A 22,765-nucleotide genomic window follows, 5' to 3' on the forward strand; every position below is an offset into this window, starting at 1 on the left:
TTTCTAATCCAATTTTATTGAAGCATATTTTTCAGTGATGTTGTGGTTGATATTTTTGGAGCAGCACAAGAAAGTAAGAATATAACAGTGAATGGGAGTAGGCTATTGGTTAACTTTCAGCCTTTTACTATGAAATCATATGTTAATAATAAAATCTACTTTACATTAAAAACTGAGGTATTCAATTTAAAAAAGTCCCTAAGAAATAAGTCAAAGTATCCAAATCATCTGCAGATGAAACTAAATACAAAGCATCTCTCTGGTACTGTTTGCTGTATTTGTCTGCTTATGTGAAGAAAAATATTACAGAGAAAAATCCCTTAACATAGATGATATAGACCTGCAAACTGTAATCAACAGTTTAAGATAACAGATTACTCCTAATTACAAGTTAACTATGTCAGCTTATGAAGAATCTGAAGAGTGACACCCTTCCATTTGAACCAGATCATAAAAATATGTGATAATTGACAAGTGAAAGTAGACCATTCAGTCCATCAAGCTAATTTGGTTAGCTAATGGCTGATCTGGCACATTATGTCATTCAGGTATTTTTTAAAAAGTTTTCAATGTATCGGCCTCACCTACATAACTCACTATTTTATTCCAGATTCCCACAACACTTTGTGTAAGGAAGTACTTCCTAAGTTCAATTTTAAATTTTCTTCCTCTTGATTTCCAACAGGTTCCTTGAGTGTGTGCTTCATTATTTAGTTGAATTAATTCTTCTTGAATAAGTTTATCAGTGCATTTCAGCCTATTAATCTTGGGTGATTTGTACACTAGAGAAGAACTGTTACCCAGTTACACAGCAGCAAGACTGGTAAGCATAGCTAAATGAGGAAAATGGCAAAGAAAAATAATATAGCTACAAACCTTTCCGGATTTGCCAGTTAATTTAAATGAGTTACTGGAGAGGAAAGTGCTCTGATTTACAGTTCAGCAAACAGAACAAATGTAAATAAGCTGCAGGAAGAAAACTGAGAGGAAAGATCACATCTAAACCAATAGTGGCTTTAAACATGTTATTTAAAGCACAAATTAAGAATCACAGGGTCTTTTTTAGGAAGAGCTTCTTGATGCTGCTGTACATTTTTGTTCAAGCATCATCTTGATTGTGGCCTTTGATTTAGTCAGTTAAATTACTGCCAGCTTCACACTCTATATTTTGGTATAAAGGTGAAGTTACTAACTCAAAATCCTCTGTTATGTGTACCAAAAAACTGGTAATTCAGAAGAGTTGGTGTCATAAATAACCCAAAGTGGGGCAATGAGAACATCTGCCTTATTCTTTATTTTAGGGCAATTGCTTGGTCATGTAAACTGAGGATAACAAAATGATTCTTACCCTGTTCTGAAGTTCTTAAAGCCTTCATTTAAATTGGATTGTAATACTGCCAGTATGTGTTTTTTTCCCTGGTTGAATTTGGATTTTGGGATTGGATAGGTTTTATAGATAGAACCTTTGCTGTTTTAGCATCAGTGATTTACTGATCTTACTGATCTGGCAGAAGAGTTTTCTTTATACACACATGTGTGTGTGTATGTATGTATATATAGTAAAGAAGGCAAAAACAATGATAAAGGTTTGGGGAATTGCTGCAAGGAAGAAGGATGTGTAATACTCTGCCGAGTAACAAAGCAGGACTGAATACAGAATAGAGGGGGTGGATTTATATATATATATATACAGTGGAACCTCGGTTTACGAGTGTTTCGCAAGACGAGCTAAATTTTTTAATAAATTTTGACTTGATAAACGAGCGATGTCTTGCAATACGAGAAGTATGGATACACTTTGTCTGCTGAGCGTCATGTGATCGCAAGTGAGCTGACGGTTCTTCTCGCTCGCGCACACGTCTCTCTCTCTCTCTCCCTCTCCTCTTGAGGGCAATCGTCTCCTATTCTCCGTCTGAGTCTGCATGCCTCACTCATATAGTCAACATCCGTACGAGCGTATACTGTTTACTACAGCTTTGTGATTGTGTGTGTGTGTGTGTGCGTGTGCGCTGTGAAGTGCGAGTCCCCATCTTGCGCCCCAAAACACAAAGCTGAGTCTCAGTACTGTAACAACACCAGCTTTATTCAGCTTGAAACAGCAACAGTGCGGTTATGTTCCTTGTATCACCCATCGACGGCAGGCGCTTATAGCATGTCTGCGATCTTTTTGGATACGCTTATACGGCGAACTGCTACAGTGCTGGGAGACTACAATTGCTTTGGGACACTCTTCCGCATGTCATCCCGTTGGGTGGAATCCCACAAGAGTTTAACAACAACAACAACAACATTTATTTATATAGCACATTTTCATACAAACAGTAGCTCAAAGTGCTTTACATATTAAAGAATAGAAAAATGAAAGACACAATTATAAAACAAAATAAATCAACATTAATTAACATCGAATAAGAGTAAGGTTCAATGGCCAGGGGGGACAGAAAGTTTAGAAACTCACTCACACCAGCCATGATTCTTTTTAAAGGTAAAGTGCAGGTTAATTTGTTTTATGTATTTTTACTTTATATTTTGTATTAATCATTTTTATATGAATAGTTTTGGGTTGTGGAACGAATCATCTGAGTTTCCAATACAGTAATCCCTCGCTATATCGCCTATATCGACTTTCGCGGCTTCACTCTATCGCGGATTTTAAATGTAAGCACACCTAAATAAATATACCGGATTTTTAGCTGGTTCGCCACTTTATGCGGACAATAGGTCTTTTAATTTAGGTTACTTGCTTCCTCAGTTTGATTACCCAGTTGATTTCATACAAGGAACGCTATTGGCGGATGGCTTAGAAGCTACCCAATGAGAGCTTGTATTACATATTAACTAAAACTCCTCAATGATATAAGATATGTTTCCCGTGCGGTGCTTGTTTGCTTCTCTCTATCTTTCTCACTCTTTCTGCCTGACGGAGGGGGTGTGAGCAGAGGGTCTGTTTACACAGAGGACACGGACGCTCCTCTACAAAGTGCCACTTTATCGCGGTGCTTCTGTATACTTAAAAGCACGTATTGATTTTTTGATTGTTTGCTTTTCTTAGCGAGGGCTCTCTCTGACATTCTCTGCTCCTGATGGCGCTCCTTTGAAGATAAGATATGTTTGCATTCTTTTAATTGTGAGAAAGAACTGTCATCTCTGTCTTGTAATGGAGCACAGTTTAAACGTTTGACTAAAGGGTGTTATTTCATGTCTAGAGGGCTCTAATAATGTTAACAGGGTTGGAGAGTTTATAAGGGCTTAAAATATATAAAAATAACCATACAAACATATGCTTTCTACTTCGCGGATTTTCACCTATCGCGGGGGGGTTGTCTGGAACGGAAGTTGGGATGGGGCAAGAAAAAGCTGGAAAAGTAAGTGTTACTTAAAAGAAAGAGCTGGTGAAACATTTTGCAGCTAATTAGGTTAATTGGAAACAAGTCAGAAACAGTGATTGGGTATAAAAAGAGCATTTTAGTGAGGCAGAGTCTCTCAGAAGTTAAGATGGGGAGCGGTTCACAAATCTGCAAAAAATTATGTGTACAAATTATGGAACAATTTCAGAATAATGTTCCTCAATGTAAAATTGTGAAGACTTATCTCATCATTTCATATCTCATGAATATCTCATCATCTACAGTATAATATCATCAAAAGATTCCAATAATCTGAGGAAATTTCTCTGTATAAGGGACAAGGCTGAAAATCAATATCGGATGCCCATGATGTGCCGCGTTCTTTAGACTAAGGAGGAGAGGGACCATCCTGCTTGTTATCAGCGCTCACTTCAAAAACCTGCATCTCTGATTCTTCTTCTTGAATATCTGATCTGTATCAAAGAATTATTGAAGATAATATATGTTTCAGCCCCCAGCATTAAGTATCAGTTCTTGTCTGAATGAAGTTTAGGTATACTCTCCAGGGGTATGCATGTTAGTTTTAGTATTTTAAGAGGGGGGGGGGTCATATATGAAAATACAAAGTTAATAGTACACAGTAAAAACTGTATCTGTGTTGGGTGTTCTTTAAGAGCAACAGGCAGGACCATCATTGCATCTGGAATTATGAAGCAGGTGTATGGCAGTGTGGATAGAACCACGTAGTGTTAACCACAGAATGCTAGGACCTAATGGATGTTATGGATGCTTGACCTTCTATTCAGTGGATAAGGATTTTTAAGGATTTTAAATATGTTGACCATAAAGGCATTTTGCCCAAAAGACCTGTCACTCCAAGGGCAACTGAAGACTCAAGGTGTTGTGATATCAAGGCCTTAGGGGTGAGTTTTAGTCTAGTGTCCCCATAGCTACAGGAATAAAGCCCCTGACTCCAAAGGTGAATCTGGGGCTTAGCCAGAGGTGACTCGCGCAAGCAGTTTAAAGCTATCCCACATAAGTATTTTTAAGTTTCTTAAGTTCTTGAACTGGAAGATTATTTGGGGGTGGAGGCTCACCTGACAGGAAGGTATAAACCAGAGCTTGAGAGACAGGAATAGTAGAAGGTAAAGCGGGTGCCTGGTTGTACTTGATAGGTGGACAAATGGGTGAGCAACCCCATCAGAAAAACAGGAAATAGACACCTTTGTAGAAAGTCATAGAGAGGCAGCAGGTATTCTTGGTTTATTGTTTATCTTTTACTTAAACATCCTACCTGTTTTCATCTATTTGTAAAATAAAAATGGGGTAACATTTAATTTTGGTTTTCATGTAATTAGACTTATGTTGGAATGCTATGGTATGGTTTCACCCTATCACAGATGATTCTGAATTATTGTGGAAAGAATTAATATGAATATAGCTGACTGGTCTGCAGTTGGCTGGCACCCTGCCCGAGATTTGATTCCTGCCTTGCGCCCTGTGTTGTCTGGGATTGGCTCCAGCACACCCCCGTGACCCTGTAGTTAGGATATAGCAGGTTGGATAATGGATGGATAACTGACTGGTTACATGACAGTTTACTTTCTTCTGCCTACTGCAGCTGTCATAGGATATGGGCTCTATGTGAACAGGTTTGGGGAAATTGAACATGTGTTTGGAGGCTTTTCATCAAAGTTAAGGCTCTTCTTTTTACACCTAGGAATATATATCATGGTTATACATACATAAATTGAATGTTAAAGTTTGAAGTTCAAGCATCATTATTTTCAAACTTCTGTGAAATGCCAGCATTACTCCTGTGCCAGTGTCTCCGTTCTATCGCAAACTATCGTAATGTTTTCTATTAATACATGCTGATATTCCTAAATTGTATTTCTGTGGCTTTTCATTTTTTGTTGAGGATATTTTTTTCTTCTGGGTTTGGATACTCAATATCTGAGGAGTCTTTCCAGTCAAATTACTCATGTGCTATTTTATATTGCATTATTCATCGAGAATAATCATAATAGACTTCTTTGCAAAAAAATTTGAAATATATTGTAGAACAATACAAGGCAAAAATGTAGAATTAAAGAAATTAGAATTATAAATTACAGAGCAGAAACCAGACACTGGGGAAAGAATGACCAATATCCTGGAATCAAAACAGAATAAGCACTATGAACTGATTGTACAACGGAGTCAATTGACGGCAGTGTTATTTTTAAGGTGCACACATGTGCTGGTGTGCACACCTTTGTGTGCTGCATTGCATACGCCATTTGTAAGTAGTGCGCATAGTCAAAATTCACCAAATCCACCTCCTATTGAAAGTTACCAATGACAGCTGACACAGAAGTCCTCTTCCCGAAAATCAATTATTTAAACTTGAGATGTCTCCAAAGCCAATAGGCAAATCCTTTGAAAACTGATCCAGCTTTGAAAAATGGTCCAGTTAGTTTGTCTTTTGCCCATGAACATTATTCACCTAGAATTTAGCCTGCCAAAATTAGCCAAATAAATTACAAATAAGTATATATACTTATAGTTAAATGTAGGGAGAATTGTTGTGGGTGTTACATGTACATTTGTACTATATGTAATTTTTAATATTTTTTATCATTGTTTTTATGTTTTAGTTCACAGTAAGTGGAACAAATTACTGGCGTTACTCTGTTTATGACAATACAGTAATAGTCGATGGAAGAGTGCATGGGGGGGGTTCCCTGTGAACCTTTGAGCATGGCAGCGGTATGCTATGAAAAGTTGGTGGTACCCACTTGTATGCTTAGAAAAATACTTTTACTCTAGATAGGTCCCCCATTGAACTTCAGTCATCATGATACACTGACATTCGATAGAAGACCAGGTTGAATCCCCTGTGAAGCATCGAGCGCAGGGATACATCAACATTTGATCAAAAAGTGGGGGTTATAAGGGTTTAGGAGGAGGAAGTTTTGTCCCCCAAGAAACTTTTAACTAACAAAAGATACTGGTACTCACTTCAAGCACTGTTCACTGTGTTTCTTCAAAACAGGAAGTCTATATTACACATGCAAAATTGCGTAAAATTGTTTGTGTTCAGTACAACGTGACCCTAAAACACATAGGATTCTCTGGATTTGCAAAGTCATGTGGCCAACAAGAAAGTGGAATAGGGCACGGTTCTGACTGCCTTCCTGTAATGCACATGAAAAATCCAGATAAAATCAGTGATGTTTGCCCAAGCACGTTAAATACAGTCATTAGTCTATTCATCATTTTTTACAGCTATGAAAAAAAAAAGCACAGCCAGTGGATGATGGATGAGACACGCAAAAAATGACCTGATACTTTGTTGTGTGGGATGCCAGTTGTTTGCAGGATCTGCCAGCCAGGGTTTAATATATGGGGATAAACTAAACTTATTTTCTTGTTTCTCTCCCTTTAATAGTTACAGTAAAAATGGAATCTGTGTGCCATTAATATTTTGTTTTCCATTACAATATATCTTATTGTTTTAGGTATTGTCTGGCAAGTTAGTAGCAACAAAAAAGCCATGTCAAATTATACAAATTTTCCAGGGATTTTCCTTCACAGCCTTCAATTACATAATCTTAGCAAGTCAGAGGCAGTTGGTGGTACACTCCTGTGAAGCCCAGTTGTCTAGTCATCTGACATACCCAGTGACTCACTTTAATTAGTTGCAAACTTGCCCCTAGTTGCCTTTAGTCGTAGGGGTGGGCTCTGTAAGTTAAGCAATAAATGCTCATCCCGAAGTACAATGCATATAGTGCAGTGATGAGGAATAAGAAATGAGGGTGTTTTGGACCTTGCAAACGGGAGAGATTCTCATCTGTCTGATGTATCGTGTTTTACTATCTGACATACTCTACGATTAGAAGCTGCATAACGTATCAAGGCACAGACTGTGCTTAAAACTGCATGTTGGCTGAGCCTGAAGTAATTAATATCAACATTGCTAATACTGGAAGAGTTCTTTAAAATTTAGATTTTCAAGCTGGTATAATAACAAAAGAAAAAAACAGAACAGAACTGTTCCTTCGTATTGAAGTTCTCTTTGCTCTGATTGATTCTTGATGTTCGATCACAAAGAAATATTGGGTATGAGTTATTAGGTTTAAGAAGCATAAGGCTGTTTGTTTTACTGATTAATATATACTAAACAATAAGCCTAAACAATTTGATATTCCTGCTTTGTGTTTGCTAGCTTTTTCAATGGTGTCTTTATGGATTTCATTGGTGATGCTGCCTATTCTTTTCTTTTTTCTCATTTTCTTGTGTTCTTGTTCTCTTTTCTCAGAATTACATTTTTGTGTCTGGATGTTCTTTCTGCCTTGCCCCTGATACTGTCGGGTTAGGCTATAGTAGATTAGGCAAATTCAATTATGAATGAATTGATGTTAAACATTATTCTGGCCAGTAGTCATTTTATAAGACTAGAGGGTGATGACTCGGGCAGCTCTGTTTTGAAACTCTACTGCCAATACACAGTTGTGATTTGTAACAATTCTAAAAACGGCTTTGAGTGCTTTTGTAACAATCTATTTTTATGTTATTTTTTTCATTTTATTTTCAAAAAGCAGAGCATTATAATGGTATATGACTCTTTTAAACAAATAATAATGGGTAACAGATACATTAATTTATTTCAAAATCAATACAGAGAAAACAAAGAAAAAATAGAAATACTTAAGAGAAAAAAAAAAAACAAGATTCAACACTCTTCCAAGAGAAAAAGAAGAGAGATGCAGACAAAAAATTGTAATTTTTAAAATATAACAGAAAAATGATTGGCATGTGAGTCAATTATGGGTGCAGCATGCTTGTTCAAAAATTATATTAATAAATTCCTGCCATGGTATAAAAAGGTTTTGGACATAAGAGAGAATTTCTTTCTAATTTGAGATAATAGAAAACATTTCTTACCCACCTAGTTATAAAGAAAGGGTTGGAATTCTTTATGTAGTGCAAGGTAAGTGTAGGTGTCTAGTAGTGTGGCACAGGATATAACAGTCGATTTCTCCCAATACACTTTAATGCCATTTTGGAAGTAAACAAACTATTGCTGTTAATGGATTGTGATTTTGTAATAATCTAGTTGTATATAATGCACTAGATACAACTATATTCTTGCCCGTGTAATTTTGTAAACTTCCAGTCATTACCAACCTACAGCATACCTGTTCACCTTCATGAATAAACAAATTAATTGTATGTATTTGAATAATTTAAATAATCATGGTACTTAAGAAATACATTTTCAAGTGTGTTCTATAATACATAAGAATTATTACATATGAACAAGGAGTTCATAAGGTAACGTAGCTGAAAATCTTTTCTTAGAAAGATACATTTTTGCTCACGCCTATCCAGTCCTTTATGGGAACATTAATTAGCAGTAAGAATTAATAGACAGCATCATTATAGTTGGTACAAAATTGTCCATGTTTAGCATAACTGCTTCACAGATCCCAAAAGCAACAGTTGAATGTCAGGCCTGGTCACTGTGTGTCAGGAGTTTATAGACTGTCGCTAAGTCTGTCTTAGCTTTCTCTAAAGTATTCCACACAGTTGTGTGGGTTGGGTTCATTGCCAACTAAAAATGAGCCTCTTGGGTGTGCGGGTGTGTGCATGAATGGGCCTGATGCCTCCAAGATAGGCAGTGCCCTCTGTGACAGTCAGTTGGATTAGGTGGGTTTCAGAATGGTATGTTGAAAAAATAGGCAGTTGTAAAGGAAGTAGAAAGCTAGCTGATCTAAAGTTCACAGAAAAGGTGAGCTTTAGGTGCATTGTAATGCCAAAATTAAATAATTAAAGCCTAACAAATGGCACTTACACTATTGTTACATATTTTAAGATGGGGTATGTGGCATGTTATATTGACTGACATCTATATGTATAAATATGATTCCCCAACAATTTCTTAATGCTCTGTGTCTGGCAGCACCTTTTGCAGCATGTGCTTGTAGATATTTCCGTCACTTGCACAGACCACAGTAAAAGGTGTGAGCTGCACAAGGCCAAGTGCGACGGAGATGAGTCACTGAAGCAGCCCACAGGATTGATTTAATATTCGCTCAGAACGGCTCTCTTTTCTCTTTCTCTCTCTCTCAATTTGCTGCTCATTTGAAGGGTTTTGCAGTGAGATGGTTTAAAGTGTGGGCTAAAACTGTTATTCAGAAAGAAAGCAATAGTCACTATGTATGTGAATTGCAGCTTTCAGAATAATGTAAGTTGGCTTCTGCTATCTAATTCTGTAAAAAATAAATAAATAAATAAAAACTGTGCAGTACGCTACAGTGAGTGAAAGTGGGCATGTACACTAAGAAGCAAAGGAAAAAGAAAAAAAAGTGCATTGTGACTCTGGTTCAGTTTGAAGTTTATGATAGCATTGGTAGTTGCTTTTTTATTTATGATCAGTAAGAGGGAAATGCATTTTTAAAAACTTTAACTCTGTGTTATTTTTATATTACAGAAAACTCTCACACACCTCTACTGGAGGACATAACAATACAGATGACCCCCGAAGAACATTACAGGCGGATGATGTCTGCATTAAATGAGCACGGGTCTTTTGAGGAGCAACAGCAGCGCCTGTTCCAGCTGGCTAACAGCATGGGAGTGCCAAACCACAACGGTAAGGACCGTTTTTATTTAACACAAACTTCTAAAAATTGCATGTTTTGTCACTTCTCAGTCTTTTATCCTTCACTTTTTAAAATACTGGACAACTGAACTTTCCTATACTTCACTAAAGAATTTATATTTAACTTGTACACCCCTGTTGGTATTTTTTATTACTTTAGCATTACTCATTAGACATTTTCTAAGAACTCTGATCTGGCATATCCTGCTGCACCATTTTTAGTGCGGCTGACAATCAACACGCAGCAGTCAGGAAACTTCTGTAGGGATAAATACAGCTATGTGTTCTTGTAATCTTAGATCGTGAACTCCTAATGCTGCTTAGGTGTAGGAAAATACGGCTGTATTTGACAGAAATGTCAAAATTGGCACATTTAAATCATAGATACATTTTTTTTTTAATGTTTGTGTTGTTATTTTTAGCTGCGGAAGATGTATGCCACTTTAAAACTGTTCAAACTCAAATGGTAATTTAATTATTCTAGAATTTTTTAAAACACCACAAACTACTTTGTCAGGAGTTAACTAGCATAGAACTTTATTGTGGCCCAATTGCCCTTTGACTGCACCACTTTTACATTGAGGGTAAATCAGCAGCATTATCAGTGGTCAGCAGTGAGACTGTCAAACAAAAAATGGATTAATCAACCTGAAATGTTTTAGCACTAGCCTGATCATTATGATATTTGCAATAATAATGTTACTGTGATAAAAAAAAAATGAATATGTTCAAAATAACGTTTGGGGTTTGTGAAATTTGTGGGAGAAACTGCAGACACTGTGAAAACAGTTTTGCTTAACTAAGAAATGTACCCCACATCTACGAATAGGGTGTTCTGGGTGTGTTGCCCAGCGGCCCATGACCCCCCCAGCCTTTATTTACAGTGGTCTTATTCACTGTAGTACCCAATGATAAAAATCAGCCTCTTTGAAATGAAATGAAATTAGAAATACTGATGAGTGCAGATGGCATTCATTTTGTAACACTCCTAACATATTTATTATTTAGTCATTTTTCTGTATGTTCTATATTTACAATTTAAGGCCTGCTAATTAACAAACTGGTAAAAATGTTTCTGTCTTCCTTGCTTCTCTCTGCAGTTACCTTGTGAAACAATACATTAAAAAAATCTGTTTTAGAGAATTTTTTGAAGTTCTCTTAGGCATGTGCATATGTTTTGGCCTAGAGTTATGACTGTACATAACTTAGTGGTTAGGTCTCTAAACTGGAGTCCATATATTCATGAGTTCTGTTTCCATTTCTGGTTGTTTTGTTACCCTGAATGAATCACTTAAACTGCCTGTACCCCCGTGTGTACATTTGAAATACTTTGAGATTGAGTACTACATCAGAGGCACCATCAAATAAGACAACAAGAATCTCCAGTCTCTAATCTGATAAGCTTTCTGTTTATTGAAAAGAGCAGTGCAGCACATTAACGTTGCCATTAAAAAACAAGTTATTAAGCTCAGATACTGTGAACAATCCATAGTAAAAAATACATGTGTGTTAAGTAAATAAGGAAAAATGAATAAGCAGACTGTTTGTGGAGTCCATTTACTGTAGGTCTGATGATGAATAGTAAAACATATCCCTCTGCGAGGTGGTATTTGATAATTTGCCTAACGGAAGTTTTATGTAAACACAGTTGAGAAAGAAGCCTGGCTGTATGCACGTCATATGGTGGGGTTTTCTTCACAGGTTGTGTGCCTGTTCACTTGAAAGCCAAAAACCTCAGATGCATACATATCTGCATCATTTAAAAAGGTTAATTTGAAAAGGTGGAAGCAGCAGTAAGATACGTCATTTCATCTTATTCATTATGCACCTTACAGCTAATAGGAGAGGCACTCACCATCCATTAGCCTGAAAGGAGTCACCAGTGAAAACAATTTTAAAATACATTGCCGATTTCTATTTCCAGGCGCATACTAGCCTGTGTCAAAATGTCAATCAGTGTGATTTCCCACAGTCAGTGTGCAGGGTTGTAAATAACAGACCCATCTGGGGTTTGTGCTTTCGAAGGATCGATGCAGCCCCTTTAATTGGCTGCAAGCCTGCTTCCTAAATGAGTGATACCATAGCAACTTCAAGTTATAACCCTAATTCCTCTTTTTTAATATAATTAAATTATGAGAAGAGGGGACTGAAACATGAAGGCTCTTGCTCTCACTCGTATTCCATAGGTGAAAGATTTACCAAAGGCAGATACTTGCAGAAACACTAGCAAGACCTTCATCACTCGTTTGATGATCCTTTTCCGTGGCAGTCACTTTTTCGGCTTGTGGAGAGTTGCACAATAGTATTCAGATTTCATGCTGCATGTATACATATAGTTTGAATATTTCCATTAATGGCCAATTCATTTTTTAGATTTGCTTCTTCCCTGTCAGGGTTTCAGGATACGTGAATCTGTTCTATTAGGATAGGCACAAAGGAGGAATCATCTTTAGGCAGTTGGAAATGTAAATCACAGACTATGCGCCCCTGCACACCAATATAGTGCCTGTAGGAAACCTACAGAATGGAATCCCAGGCAGGAATCAGAATAGGTTACAAATAGAATTACTTTCATCAATACAGTATAATTACATTATGTAACACTGATCAGGCACCTGGGTATAGTCTGCTCCTTTTATTTAATGAACAATAACCACCTTGTAACTGTTTGGGTTAAAGTGGATTTTAACTATTGTGGTAGATACCAAACCACATTTTGCTCCAATTTGTAGTACCTCAAACATTTTTGAAATTAATTTACCTAGCTGACGCTTTAACCCATATTTACTTGCATAAGAGAAGCGCATGGTTCAACTGCTTCAGTATGAGTTAATATTGGGCATTTAAATGGATGTTTTATGCCTTGCCTTCCAATGCCTTATCCAACTAACTGTTTCACATTGCACACATCTTTAAGTTGAATATAGTTCATATTTTCTGTAACTAGGGGGCTTTGCCCCCTGCTCATTTCGCTCGCCCACCCCCTACCCCAAGGGGCTACGTGCCAGCCACTCTCTGCCGCTTGCGTTGTGAAGAGGAGGGCTGAATGCACGCTAAGGAGATGCGGTCGCCCCTCTGAAATCCCCTCTTAAACGTTGATACAATGGGAGACATACATTTTTTTACCTCCTCTTTGCTTGAACATCTGCTGACTTGCTGCAGCCGTGCTGCGTGATCTGCATAATGTGCAGCGCTTCGAACATTTAAAAGCCTGTACAGCAGCTGTCCTTTTGTCTCACTGCCTTGTCTTGTTAAAGAAATGTCTTGTCTCCTTCCAAGCCTTCTAAGATTTTTTTTATAATAGAGAGATATAACTTCACAAATACAAGTTTAGTAATGTGCATTGTTTGTAACCAAGAAAGGAAACATCTCTGAATATCAATTATTAGAAAGCTGTCCAGACCCTTCTTATTGCACACAGGCATGGCACTACATTTTCTGTTCTTGATCTCGTCAAGGGCCTTTAATATATTCATACTCTTTAGGCTGGAAGTATTATTTACAAGTACCTTCATCACTCACTTTTGACCTAAGGTATTTGCAGCCGCTTAGAAGCACTGATTTGTTTGCTATGAATATACTATAATATCTAAAAAAAAATAAACTCCTTATTGGAAGTGTTTCTCTGGATTGATACCGCTAAGGAAAGTGTACTGTACTTATCTGCAAACACACATTCATTACCTACAGCTTGAGTACCTCCAATCCAATGCAGCCTCTCCTTAAACAGACGTGTTGTTTCAGTTGTAGTTCCTGAAAGCCTTGATGGAATCTAAGGTAGAGTCCTTGTTTTTTTAGTTGACCAGTTTCTTCTGACATCTTTATATAATATGTACTCATTGTGTGGGGGAGAGGGAATGATGAATCAGAGACGCGAGACATTATTTTTTCTCCATGGTCTTTGGTGACATTATCCCTTTTACTTGCCTCTTTCTTAATAAGATGTACATGTGTCAGAACTCCACATTTTGCTCACTGGAATAGAAGATCTATTGCATATGGTTTACGTTACAATATCTTGAAATCGTTTAAAAAAGATGAGAAGTTTTGTGACTTGCTCATATTTTTGTTTCAAAAGAATGCATTCAAGCATGTGCAACTCTAGAAATGAGATTCTCAAGTATATTCTCCATTTAGGTTTCCAGAGAAGGCACTTTCACCCTTGGGAATCTAAAACAGGATGTAGGGAATTTTTAGATATAAGTTAATGAGAATTAAGAAACTTACCCACCTTCCCTAAAAACCGCTGGAAAGCGACTGTGCTGTCTGTGTTGTGAAGATTTTTGGCATTATAGAGAGTGTGAAAACTTGAGCTTCTTTGAGTTTTACTGTTACAGAGCCTCTTAGTGAAAGCAAGCCTCGTATTTTTTGCTGGGAAGACAGTGAAGCACAAAGTAAAACCTATTGTGCAAGAAATGAGGGTGGGTTACTGGAATAGTGGCATTGTAGAGGAGTGTGTCAAGGAAGGCGGCCTTTGTAAAAAGAAAAACACCTGCTGAAGTTTTCACATGGATATTGCAGAAGTATCTGTGTGTGATTTAAAAATTAATAGTGCTTATTTTGTTTGCTTCAAACGTAAAACCATATTAAGGGCCATCTATGAACATCACCTCTGTGTTTCATATTATTTTTTTCTGTGATCTGGTAAAAAATATGGAAAGAGTAAGCTATTACGCTGGTGACAATAAAAACCTCAGAGGTGAAGAACACAAGCTTACATCATAAATATATGTGCAGCCGTGTCCACAAAAGGTTTTATTAGTAAATAAACTTCAATTAAGGAGCCATGCTGCATTGCTAGTTGCTAGACTTGTGCTTTCTGAAATCTGGGGCCACATAAGAGACATCCGGCCCTTTGCAATTTAGCTAAAATACAGTTTTTTATATGCTTGTCTGTCATTTGCTTTTATTTCTTCTTACTTTGTGTTGACAAGTTTCTGTTTTACTTGTTCTGAAACATAAGCATGAACTTACTATCATGTATATGTTGCCTTTATTCATTATGTACGTTGAAGTACAATGCTGTATATTTTCTTCAATTTGATTCAGTAAAATGTTATCGTTAAACACTGATGGACTCAAGATACCGTAAACAAGACTATATACACTGCACTGCACTGCCAGCCATATCCTACACTGAGGTAATGCTTACACAGGTTGTATTTTTTATTCTTGTTTTACTTGTTGCTCTTCTGAACTTGACTCACGGTACCTACTTGCAAATTCCACAATGGAAATGTATATAGAGAATCTAAAAACTTCCTAATTGTAAGGGGAAATAAAGAAGATGCCCCTGTAATAGTTGTGTATTGTCAGAATGAGTCACCCAAGGAACACGCTATGTGCGATGGGGAGTACATTAAAGCGCATTAATTATCCTGCTCTCCAAACCAAACCGTATTGAACAGCAGATGGAGGCATAGTTTGAAAAGGCCAGAAAAGATCTAAAGAACAGAAAGAATTTGTGATCACCTCATCATGAAAGAGTTTAATGTGGTTCCATGAGTGAATGTTAAGAGCGGGAGCAGGAATTTGAATCACTGAAAGCAGTTTTCTGATATTAACATAGCTTATGGTTTAAACCAATATGCAGTTGTCCAAATTTGATTATGTCACAAGTGACAACAACAGGTGGAAAACATTTTATTTTAATGCAAAAATGATAGTTTTTGCCTTTGACTTCTACCTGCTTCTGTAGCAGCCACATGTACCAGTGAAACTCCTCCTAAGGTCTCTGTAGACGTTCAGTGCACTGTGTTCTCTGCTCCAGAAACGTTTTTTTACAAATAGCAGTTTTACCTGACAGGTGCATAGCCTTAATGGCTCATTGCATCATGTGAAAGGCGCTGAATCAGGTCAGTCTGACTTAGTGCGAGATATTTTGAATTTACAGGTGAGTGATTGGGAGTGTGTGAGTGTACGACCTTGTGCCCAGTGCTGCCAGGATAGGCACCAACTCCCTAAAACTCCTAAATGTAAATTACAGGCTCAGAAACTAAATGGGTCAAACACAGAAATTGCCCTTAAACTTTAAACTTAAACCAACAATCCCAGGAGAGCTTGAAGTCTGTTTTTATTTATTAGCATTGTTATATTGTTTTATCTTCCTTCCACCGTAGTATTTCCATGATTTGTTTTTATTTTTTGAAATAGAACATTTCCAGAAAACAGACTATAGCTGTCATGAGGTGAAAATTATTTCTGAATATCAGAAATAAAGAGAAATACTGTTCAGTGTAGGTGAATGTTTCAGATTGGATTTTACATTTATATTCAAGGACACTGTTATGGAAAAGAGCACAAAGTGAACGTTAATATTTCTCATGTTTCCACCAGCACAACCTTGGTCTTTTGTTCCATGCTACCCCATACCTATGACTTGGGTGCTGGCTTTTAGTCTTAAGGTGCTGGTCCCTTGAATCTGTCAGAATTTGTAGATCCATACTGTGTTGTAATCCTTCTTCTTCAGCAGCAGAGCACGTCAATCAGTTCTTTGTTCCCCGCCCTCCATAGTCACTCATTTGTGCCATTGTTCTAAGAAGTACTGGCAGAAGCTGAACATTGTTTCTTTTAGGCATTGTGAACTGGAAAATATGGGAGACCAAGTAATACAATTTGATATTAACTGCAAGAATCAAAAAAAATTTGTCGGGACCTTTGTCTTTTAAATGTGTGTACCCTGGTGAATCAAGAGTTTACCTGGACCCGCTGCAACCCACTCACAAACCCATGACCCAGCGGTTGTGTGATCCAGTGGACGAGAAACCCTGCCTTACAAGGACCTAGCATGTGTGTGCAGAAAGATGAAGACTGGTTTGTACTACACCTACCAGACCCAATTACAATGACCAGTACACTTTGTGACTGACACGCAATTACCAATTACATGCAACGCCAATTACCCATGACATGATTTGCCAGGGTTCTGAATTATCCAAAGTGAACCTGTAAGTGTAATACACTACTTTTTTTATAACTCCTACAATCAAGTGCTAAATATTTTTAACCTCAACTGCACTGAGCAAATGGTCAAGAAGCTTGTGACTCTGGGAATGTTGGCGTGACTCACTTACCCCTCAGCTTTTGTCAATGTGTCACCAGAGTTGACCGTGTACACGTGTTCTGCTGTTTCGCTCAGTTAGGAGTTTTGTGTTTATACATTGCAAAGCACTGTGGTGAACCACCGGTGGGAACTGCGGACCTGCGTTCTCTGGCTCAGAGGTGAGTGCATTACAGCATGAGGTAAATGGAGCGCTCCATCCGTCAGTGGTGCAGGAGATGTTTCTCAGTACACTGGGAGTGATGCACTGATCTCGTTCTGTGTCAACCTCCACCTTGATACTATGAACTGTTCTTGATTGAATTTTAGACATTCTGCGTGTCCGGCAGGAAGCAGCAGCAGCAGTAAGAAATTCAAACACCATTGAAGCACACATTCCTTCTGGTAGCAGTTCGTCGAGTCAGAGAAGAAAGCAGGGCTTACCACAGCACCGTGACGCTCACTTTTCTGAAAGGTAATTTTTTTTTTCTTTTCAAGAATGCTTTACAAGTCAGTATCTGTCGCATGCTTTTCTGAAATGGGCTAAGGACAAAATCAATCACGTGCCTCATCTTAAGTGTTTGCTTTCAAAACTGAATGACAGCGTAGATTTTACTACTCACCCAGCAAAACATTCTCAAACCTGCTCAGTTCAGTAGGGAGTCACAAAGGGACAAAGGCTATTCAGGCAGCGCTAAGCTCAAGGCAGGAAACAGTGCTGGACAGGGGACCAGTCAACAACAGAGAACTCTCACACTCACTAACACAGGGCCACAAATGAACCTAACAAGCACTTCTTTTTGGGGATGTGGGAAGAGATCTGCTGTATTTAAAGAACAATTCACACCCATGGACAATGGCCGGTCACAAGATTTGAACCCATTATGCTAACCAAAAGGCTATCTTGCTGCTCATTTGATTATCAGCTACTTAAGAACATTTATGTATTTAGGTAAAATGCCAGTGGAGGCCAAATGCTGTTTTGGCCTTGGACCCCCCCAATCCCCACCAAATCCCCACCTCCCCGACAGGCCCCACACAGGTGTTTTTTTTTTTTATTTTTTTATTTTCTGCCTGTCCTTCTTATCATACTCCTCTTTAGAGACTTAGAATACAATATTACTGTATATGTAAGGACTCTACTTTTCCATTAATTATATATGTCCATGTTATGTAAGCTCACATTGATTTAGTTGTTTATTACATATTCATTATTATTCTTGCCTAATTTAATTTGTTACTCTTTTCTTGTAAATGGTAAACTATTTTTTTGACATTTTGTAAAACACTTTGAGCTACATTCTGTATATGAAAATAAGTTATAAAAATAAATGTTGTACCTTTTTAGTTTGTATTTTATATTACATGAACATAAGGGCATAGTTGTCACCTTTAATTCTCTGTTATTGTTTTTAATTGTATGGATAATTAAGTTATTAAACAGCTTTATAATACGTATAATGGACATTTGGAGTGCCATTGCAAGTATTGAACATTTTGGTCTGTTAAATAGACTACACCATGAAGTCAGAGACACGAAGTACTAAACAAAAATCAAAAACTGACAGAGTAAGGACAGAGGTAGGGCAAACGACAAGTGTGCAATGGGAACGTTGATTTAAATCAAAAGAGCTTAATGGCAATACATTTGAAGGTTCATCAGCTGGGCCTTAAGACGCTTGGAAACAATGTGCTGGGTGTCTGTTCTCACTTGATGTTATTTACTAAAGTATGGATTGGGTGTTTCTAAAATGAAACAGAAAATGTGAAGTAAATAAAATGAAGACACTGTTGCAATTAAAAAAAGACTGACATTGCAGGAGCAAGAGATGTGTTTTGGTATGTTAGAATGACTTGAGTTATCTTTTAGTTAACATGATACACCAGCTAATCCAACTGGGCCAGATTCTTGTTTTGTTTCTTCTTGGCAGCCAGCATCTGTTTATGAGATACTCAAATGCAGCAGAGCTCTGGGTCGGCGTAGCCGATTTACCTGCTGATCACTAGTCTTCTCTCCCACTCTTGTTTACCTTTAAAAAATGGATGCACACAGGGTGAAGCTGCATAATTGCCTGTTGCGTATGTACAGTATGTGGCGTGGGGAACCCAAGTATCAATAATGGCACAAGCAGAGGGCTGCGTAGGCTGCCTAACGCAGCAGTGTTAAATTTCCATTTGAGCTTCCTGTCGGGATCTCTGCAGGGATCAGGTTGGCTTCTCAAGTGCTGAGGTTTCGCTTGCAGGCAATAATTAGCCACACAGGATTTTGGCGCATTAGGCTTGGGCCCAGAGCTAGAGGTGGTGGGGGCAGTATTGAGGTTATCGCTTAACCCTTCTTTAGTTGTTGGGTGGAGCTGCTGCTCAGGTAATGACCCATTGTCACATTTTTGTAAGAAATTGGCCCTCTTTAATGCTATATTCTAAAGAGCATTTTCTTGTTTGCAAATGTGATGAAAGGATTATAAAAAGGTTAACTATGAGCAGAATTTTATGTTAACATTGCAGAATGGCCTAGTTGTGGATGCAAGTGTACCCTACAATATTTTGGGAAGTATTCCCAGCACAAACAAGAGAAAGTAAAGTGTTAAATGCAGAGGGTTTCCATTTTTCTGTCACAGAGCATGTATCCTATTGATCTTTTTCATAATTGATTATCTGAAGGCCATTAGCACTTATTGTTAAAAACAAATCATTACCGAAATCAATACTTTTAAAGCCGTGCAAACCATTTGTCTTGGCTTAAATGGCATATCGCATTTAACAATCTCCAAGACGAATCTTAATGTGCTGGGAGTGTGAACTGGAGCTGCAGATGCAGGTCAGCAGGAAGGGGAGAAGGGAGCTGAAAGCCAACCAGGTGCCTTCCAATTTTCAGAGAAAAAACACAAAAAGAACGATTCCAAGTACATTTGCGTGGAAATATATGCTCTGGATTTTTTTTACTGAAGGCTTTAAAAGTAATCCTCAGGGTTCAGTGATATTTAATTCTTGGCGTTATTATTTTTTTTTTTTTGTTTTTTATCAAATAAAGCTGTTTCATATCCATTAGACATTGTTAACATTGCCTTCGCAAAGTGGTCATGTTCATTTAGACACTAGACATTTAAAATGGAATATAACCAAAGTGGAATTTAAAATGGAAAATAACCAGAGAGCTATAAAGAAGAAAATCAAGTCAATATCCTGGAATACAAAATGAAGGAACCTATGCACCTGGAATGTAAGAGGGAGAATCAAAGCTCCCTAATGCAGATCCAGTTGCCTTTGCAAATTAGAAGAATGTTCCAGAAACGCCACACAAAATAATACAGTAGATTGAAAGTACAAGAAATTAAACAAAACATACGGAATTTGATCTTCATGACTAAGAAACACACCAAGGGTTTCGGCAATGAAACAGTTAATGCTGCTTGATTCCTAAATTGCTTCCTATAAAACTAACAGCACGTCTGCCGGGCACGTCTCCCCATGATTACAGCTAATTACGATCGAACGGACGCCTCCTAGCCTCTGTCATGCAGCTTTAATTGACCGTTATTCATCTGCAGGCTGTCCGGGGCGGCGGAATGGTTGGCAGCCCTAGCGACCGTGGCTCCGGCTAATTGTGAGGCCTCGGGGATTAGGCCAGGTGATTACACACTTCACAGTGTAATTACATAAGCATCGCTTGGCTGCAGCCCCGGCTCGAAGCCGAAGGTCACGCGCTGCGTTCCCCGAGATTAATTGGAGCTGCCACTGAAGTGCAAGGCACTGGCGGAGCGGTTATACGATTAGCATTAACATTTCAACAGCAATGGATCGATCGATGATTTTTCTCTCTCTTCCCTCCCACCATCAACCCCCCCACACACACCCCCAACAATAAAACAAAGTGCAATTAGTTTAGAACAGAGCAGGGGAGAAAAACGGACTATGGTTCCTTTTTGCAGATTTCCAAATGGGGTTTTAGGGGGTAACATTTTGTGATAATAAGGTACAGTTAATGGATTGTAAAATATTTAACCACAGTGAAAATAAGCTGTCATCATCAGAATATGGGGGGACAGCTCAAGTTAGATAATGTAATGGGTTTTTGCCTGCAGTAATTTCAGTTTTTGGGTTGTTGTTGCTTTATGTGGCCAGGAGTTTTTGTGACCTGTTGTGGATCATTTATTGCTTAGGCTTTACAAATTTGACTGATTGGTTTCTCTTTGTGGATTCCGGCCTCTCTTTGGAGTGGAGCTGTGAAGAACATATCTTAATAAACAGTTTTAATCACCATTATACTTTAATGGGCTGCAAGTATTCTCCTTTTCAAAGATTTACCGTAGCTTGTGCTGGATTTGTGAGTGTGAGTGGGGGATGGCGGTGTTGTATTACAGAAGACCCACACTAATTAAAAAGCCCCTTAAGCTCATGCTCTTGGTCCTGGCTGCTGCTGCACATTTTTAGCTGCCAGAGTGTGACAGGCTCCAATTGTCTGCTCAGGGCTCATTATGGATAGAAGAGCAAAAGACTTGACCAAGAACAGGCAGCGTATAAAATCTGACACAATACAACTACAGTGAGAGGGTTATGGATTCGTACAGTTTGTCTGGTCTAGTTAGGTTGTCCCTAAATCCCAACTGCCAATAACAATTAATATGCACTTTATAGCACGCTACTGTATATTATCAAATGTTTTATATAAATATTTGTGAAGCTTCACACATGCTTTGCAAATCCTATCCCTCCTTTTAGGAATATTCTGAGATCCATTTTGCGTATTTGCTTACCTCAACATTCTGCTCCTCTTGAGATGCACAGCTAAGCTCCTCTCAAGTATCCTGCAGCACCAATGTCTTGGGTAAAAACATCATAAGGTACACAGGGGGCCGCTCTGGACCACAACTGACTAGGTGTCCCAACTGCTCATTTTGGCCACTGGAAGGCAAAAGTGGACCCCGTGATTCAGGAGCTATTTTAACTTTTAGTTTTATAACACACAAGTGCTTACCTACAGTATGTACTAATCCCTCTTTGTTCACAGCAGAAGATATCACCACGTAGGAACTGAAGAAACAATGCAAATGGGTTAAATGGTGCAGAAACACTTGCTGTAAAATGAACACCTACATTCGTGCACCCAAATGACACAGCAGTATGATGTTGCTGGTCCAGTTTATAGATGAATTAGTCTTCACCTTTAACTCTCAGTCAGTTGATCTTCTTTAGTATCTACTGTTTTATGTGTGCGCTGCTACACATGTGCAATATACATTTGCAATACATATTTATTTTGCATTGTGAACAGCTCCTGCCCAGAAGGGTACAAGCCAAAGACTCATTTTCTGATTTCATGATGTATCTAATGCCCATAATATTCAGACTATTTTAAATGGCCTGGGGAATTTGTATATTCTGTACATACAAGGTGTGACACAACTGCCTGTTGCATGCTGTCAGCCAGGGCCACATCTAAATCAACAACTGTCATTAAGATTTGGATATTTCAAAAAGTTAAAAATGCAGAATCGTCTGTGTGTAGCTTGCTGCATTGAGAAGTAACAGTCATATCCATATGTGAAAGGCAATATGGTCCATTAAGCATCAACAGCTCCTCTATGTGTCTGCTTAAAAAGTACCTTGGGATAATGTTCATCATAGAAAGGTGTTATATAAAATAAGAAAGCAAACATAATCATAGTGCAGAATCAAACTGAGGGTCATGAATAGAAAAAAATGAATATAGTAGAAATAAAAAAATACAAC

General features: G+C 38.0%; 1 protein-coding gene across 11 annotated transcripts in view; it reads left to right on the plus strand.

Annotated features, from left to right (window-relative positions):
• samd11 (sterile alpha motif domain containing 11) overlaps positions 1 to 22,765 on the plus strand; it is a 121,065-nt gene that overhangs the window by 83,116 nt on the left and 15,184 nt on the right. For all 11 annotated transcript variants that reach the window (XM_039755544.1, XM_039755542.1, XM_039755543.1 and 8 more), the window contains exons 6-7: positions 9,826 to 9,987; positions 17,366 to 17,510. In XM_039755544.1, the coding sequence (XP_039611478.1) occupies positions 9,826 to 9,987; positions 17,366 to 17,510 (307 nt within the window). The remainder of the gene's footprint in view (positions 1 to 9,825; positions 9,988 to 17,365; positions 17,511 to 22,765) is intronic.

This window comes from Polypterus senegalus, chromosome 6 (genome assembly GCF_016835505.1).
Source record: "Polypterus senegalus isolate Bchr_013 chromosome 6, ASM1683550v1, whole genome shotgun sequence".
Taxonomy (NCBI): domain Eukaryota; kingdom Metazoa; phylum Chordata; class Cladistia; order Polypteriformes; family Polypteridae; genus Polypterus; species Polypterus senegalus.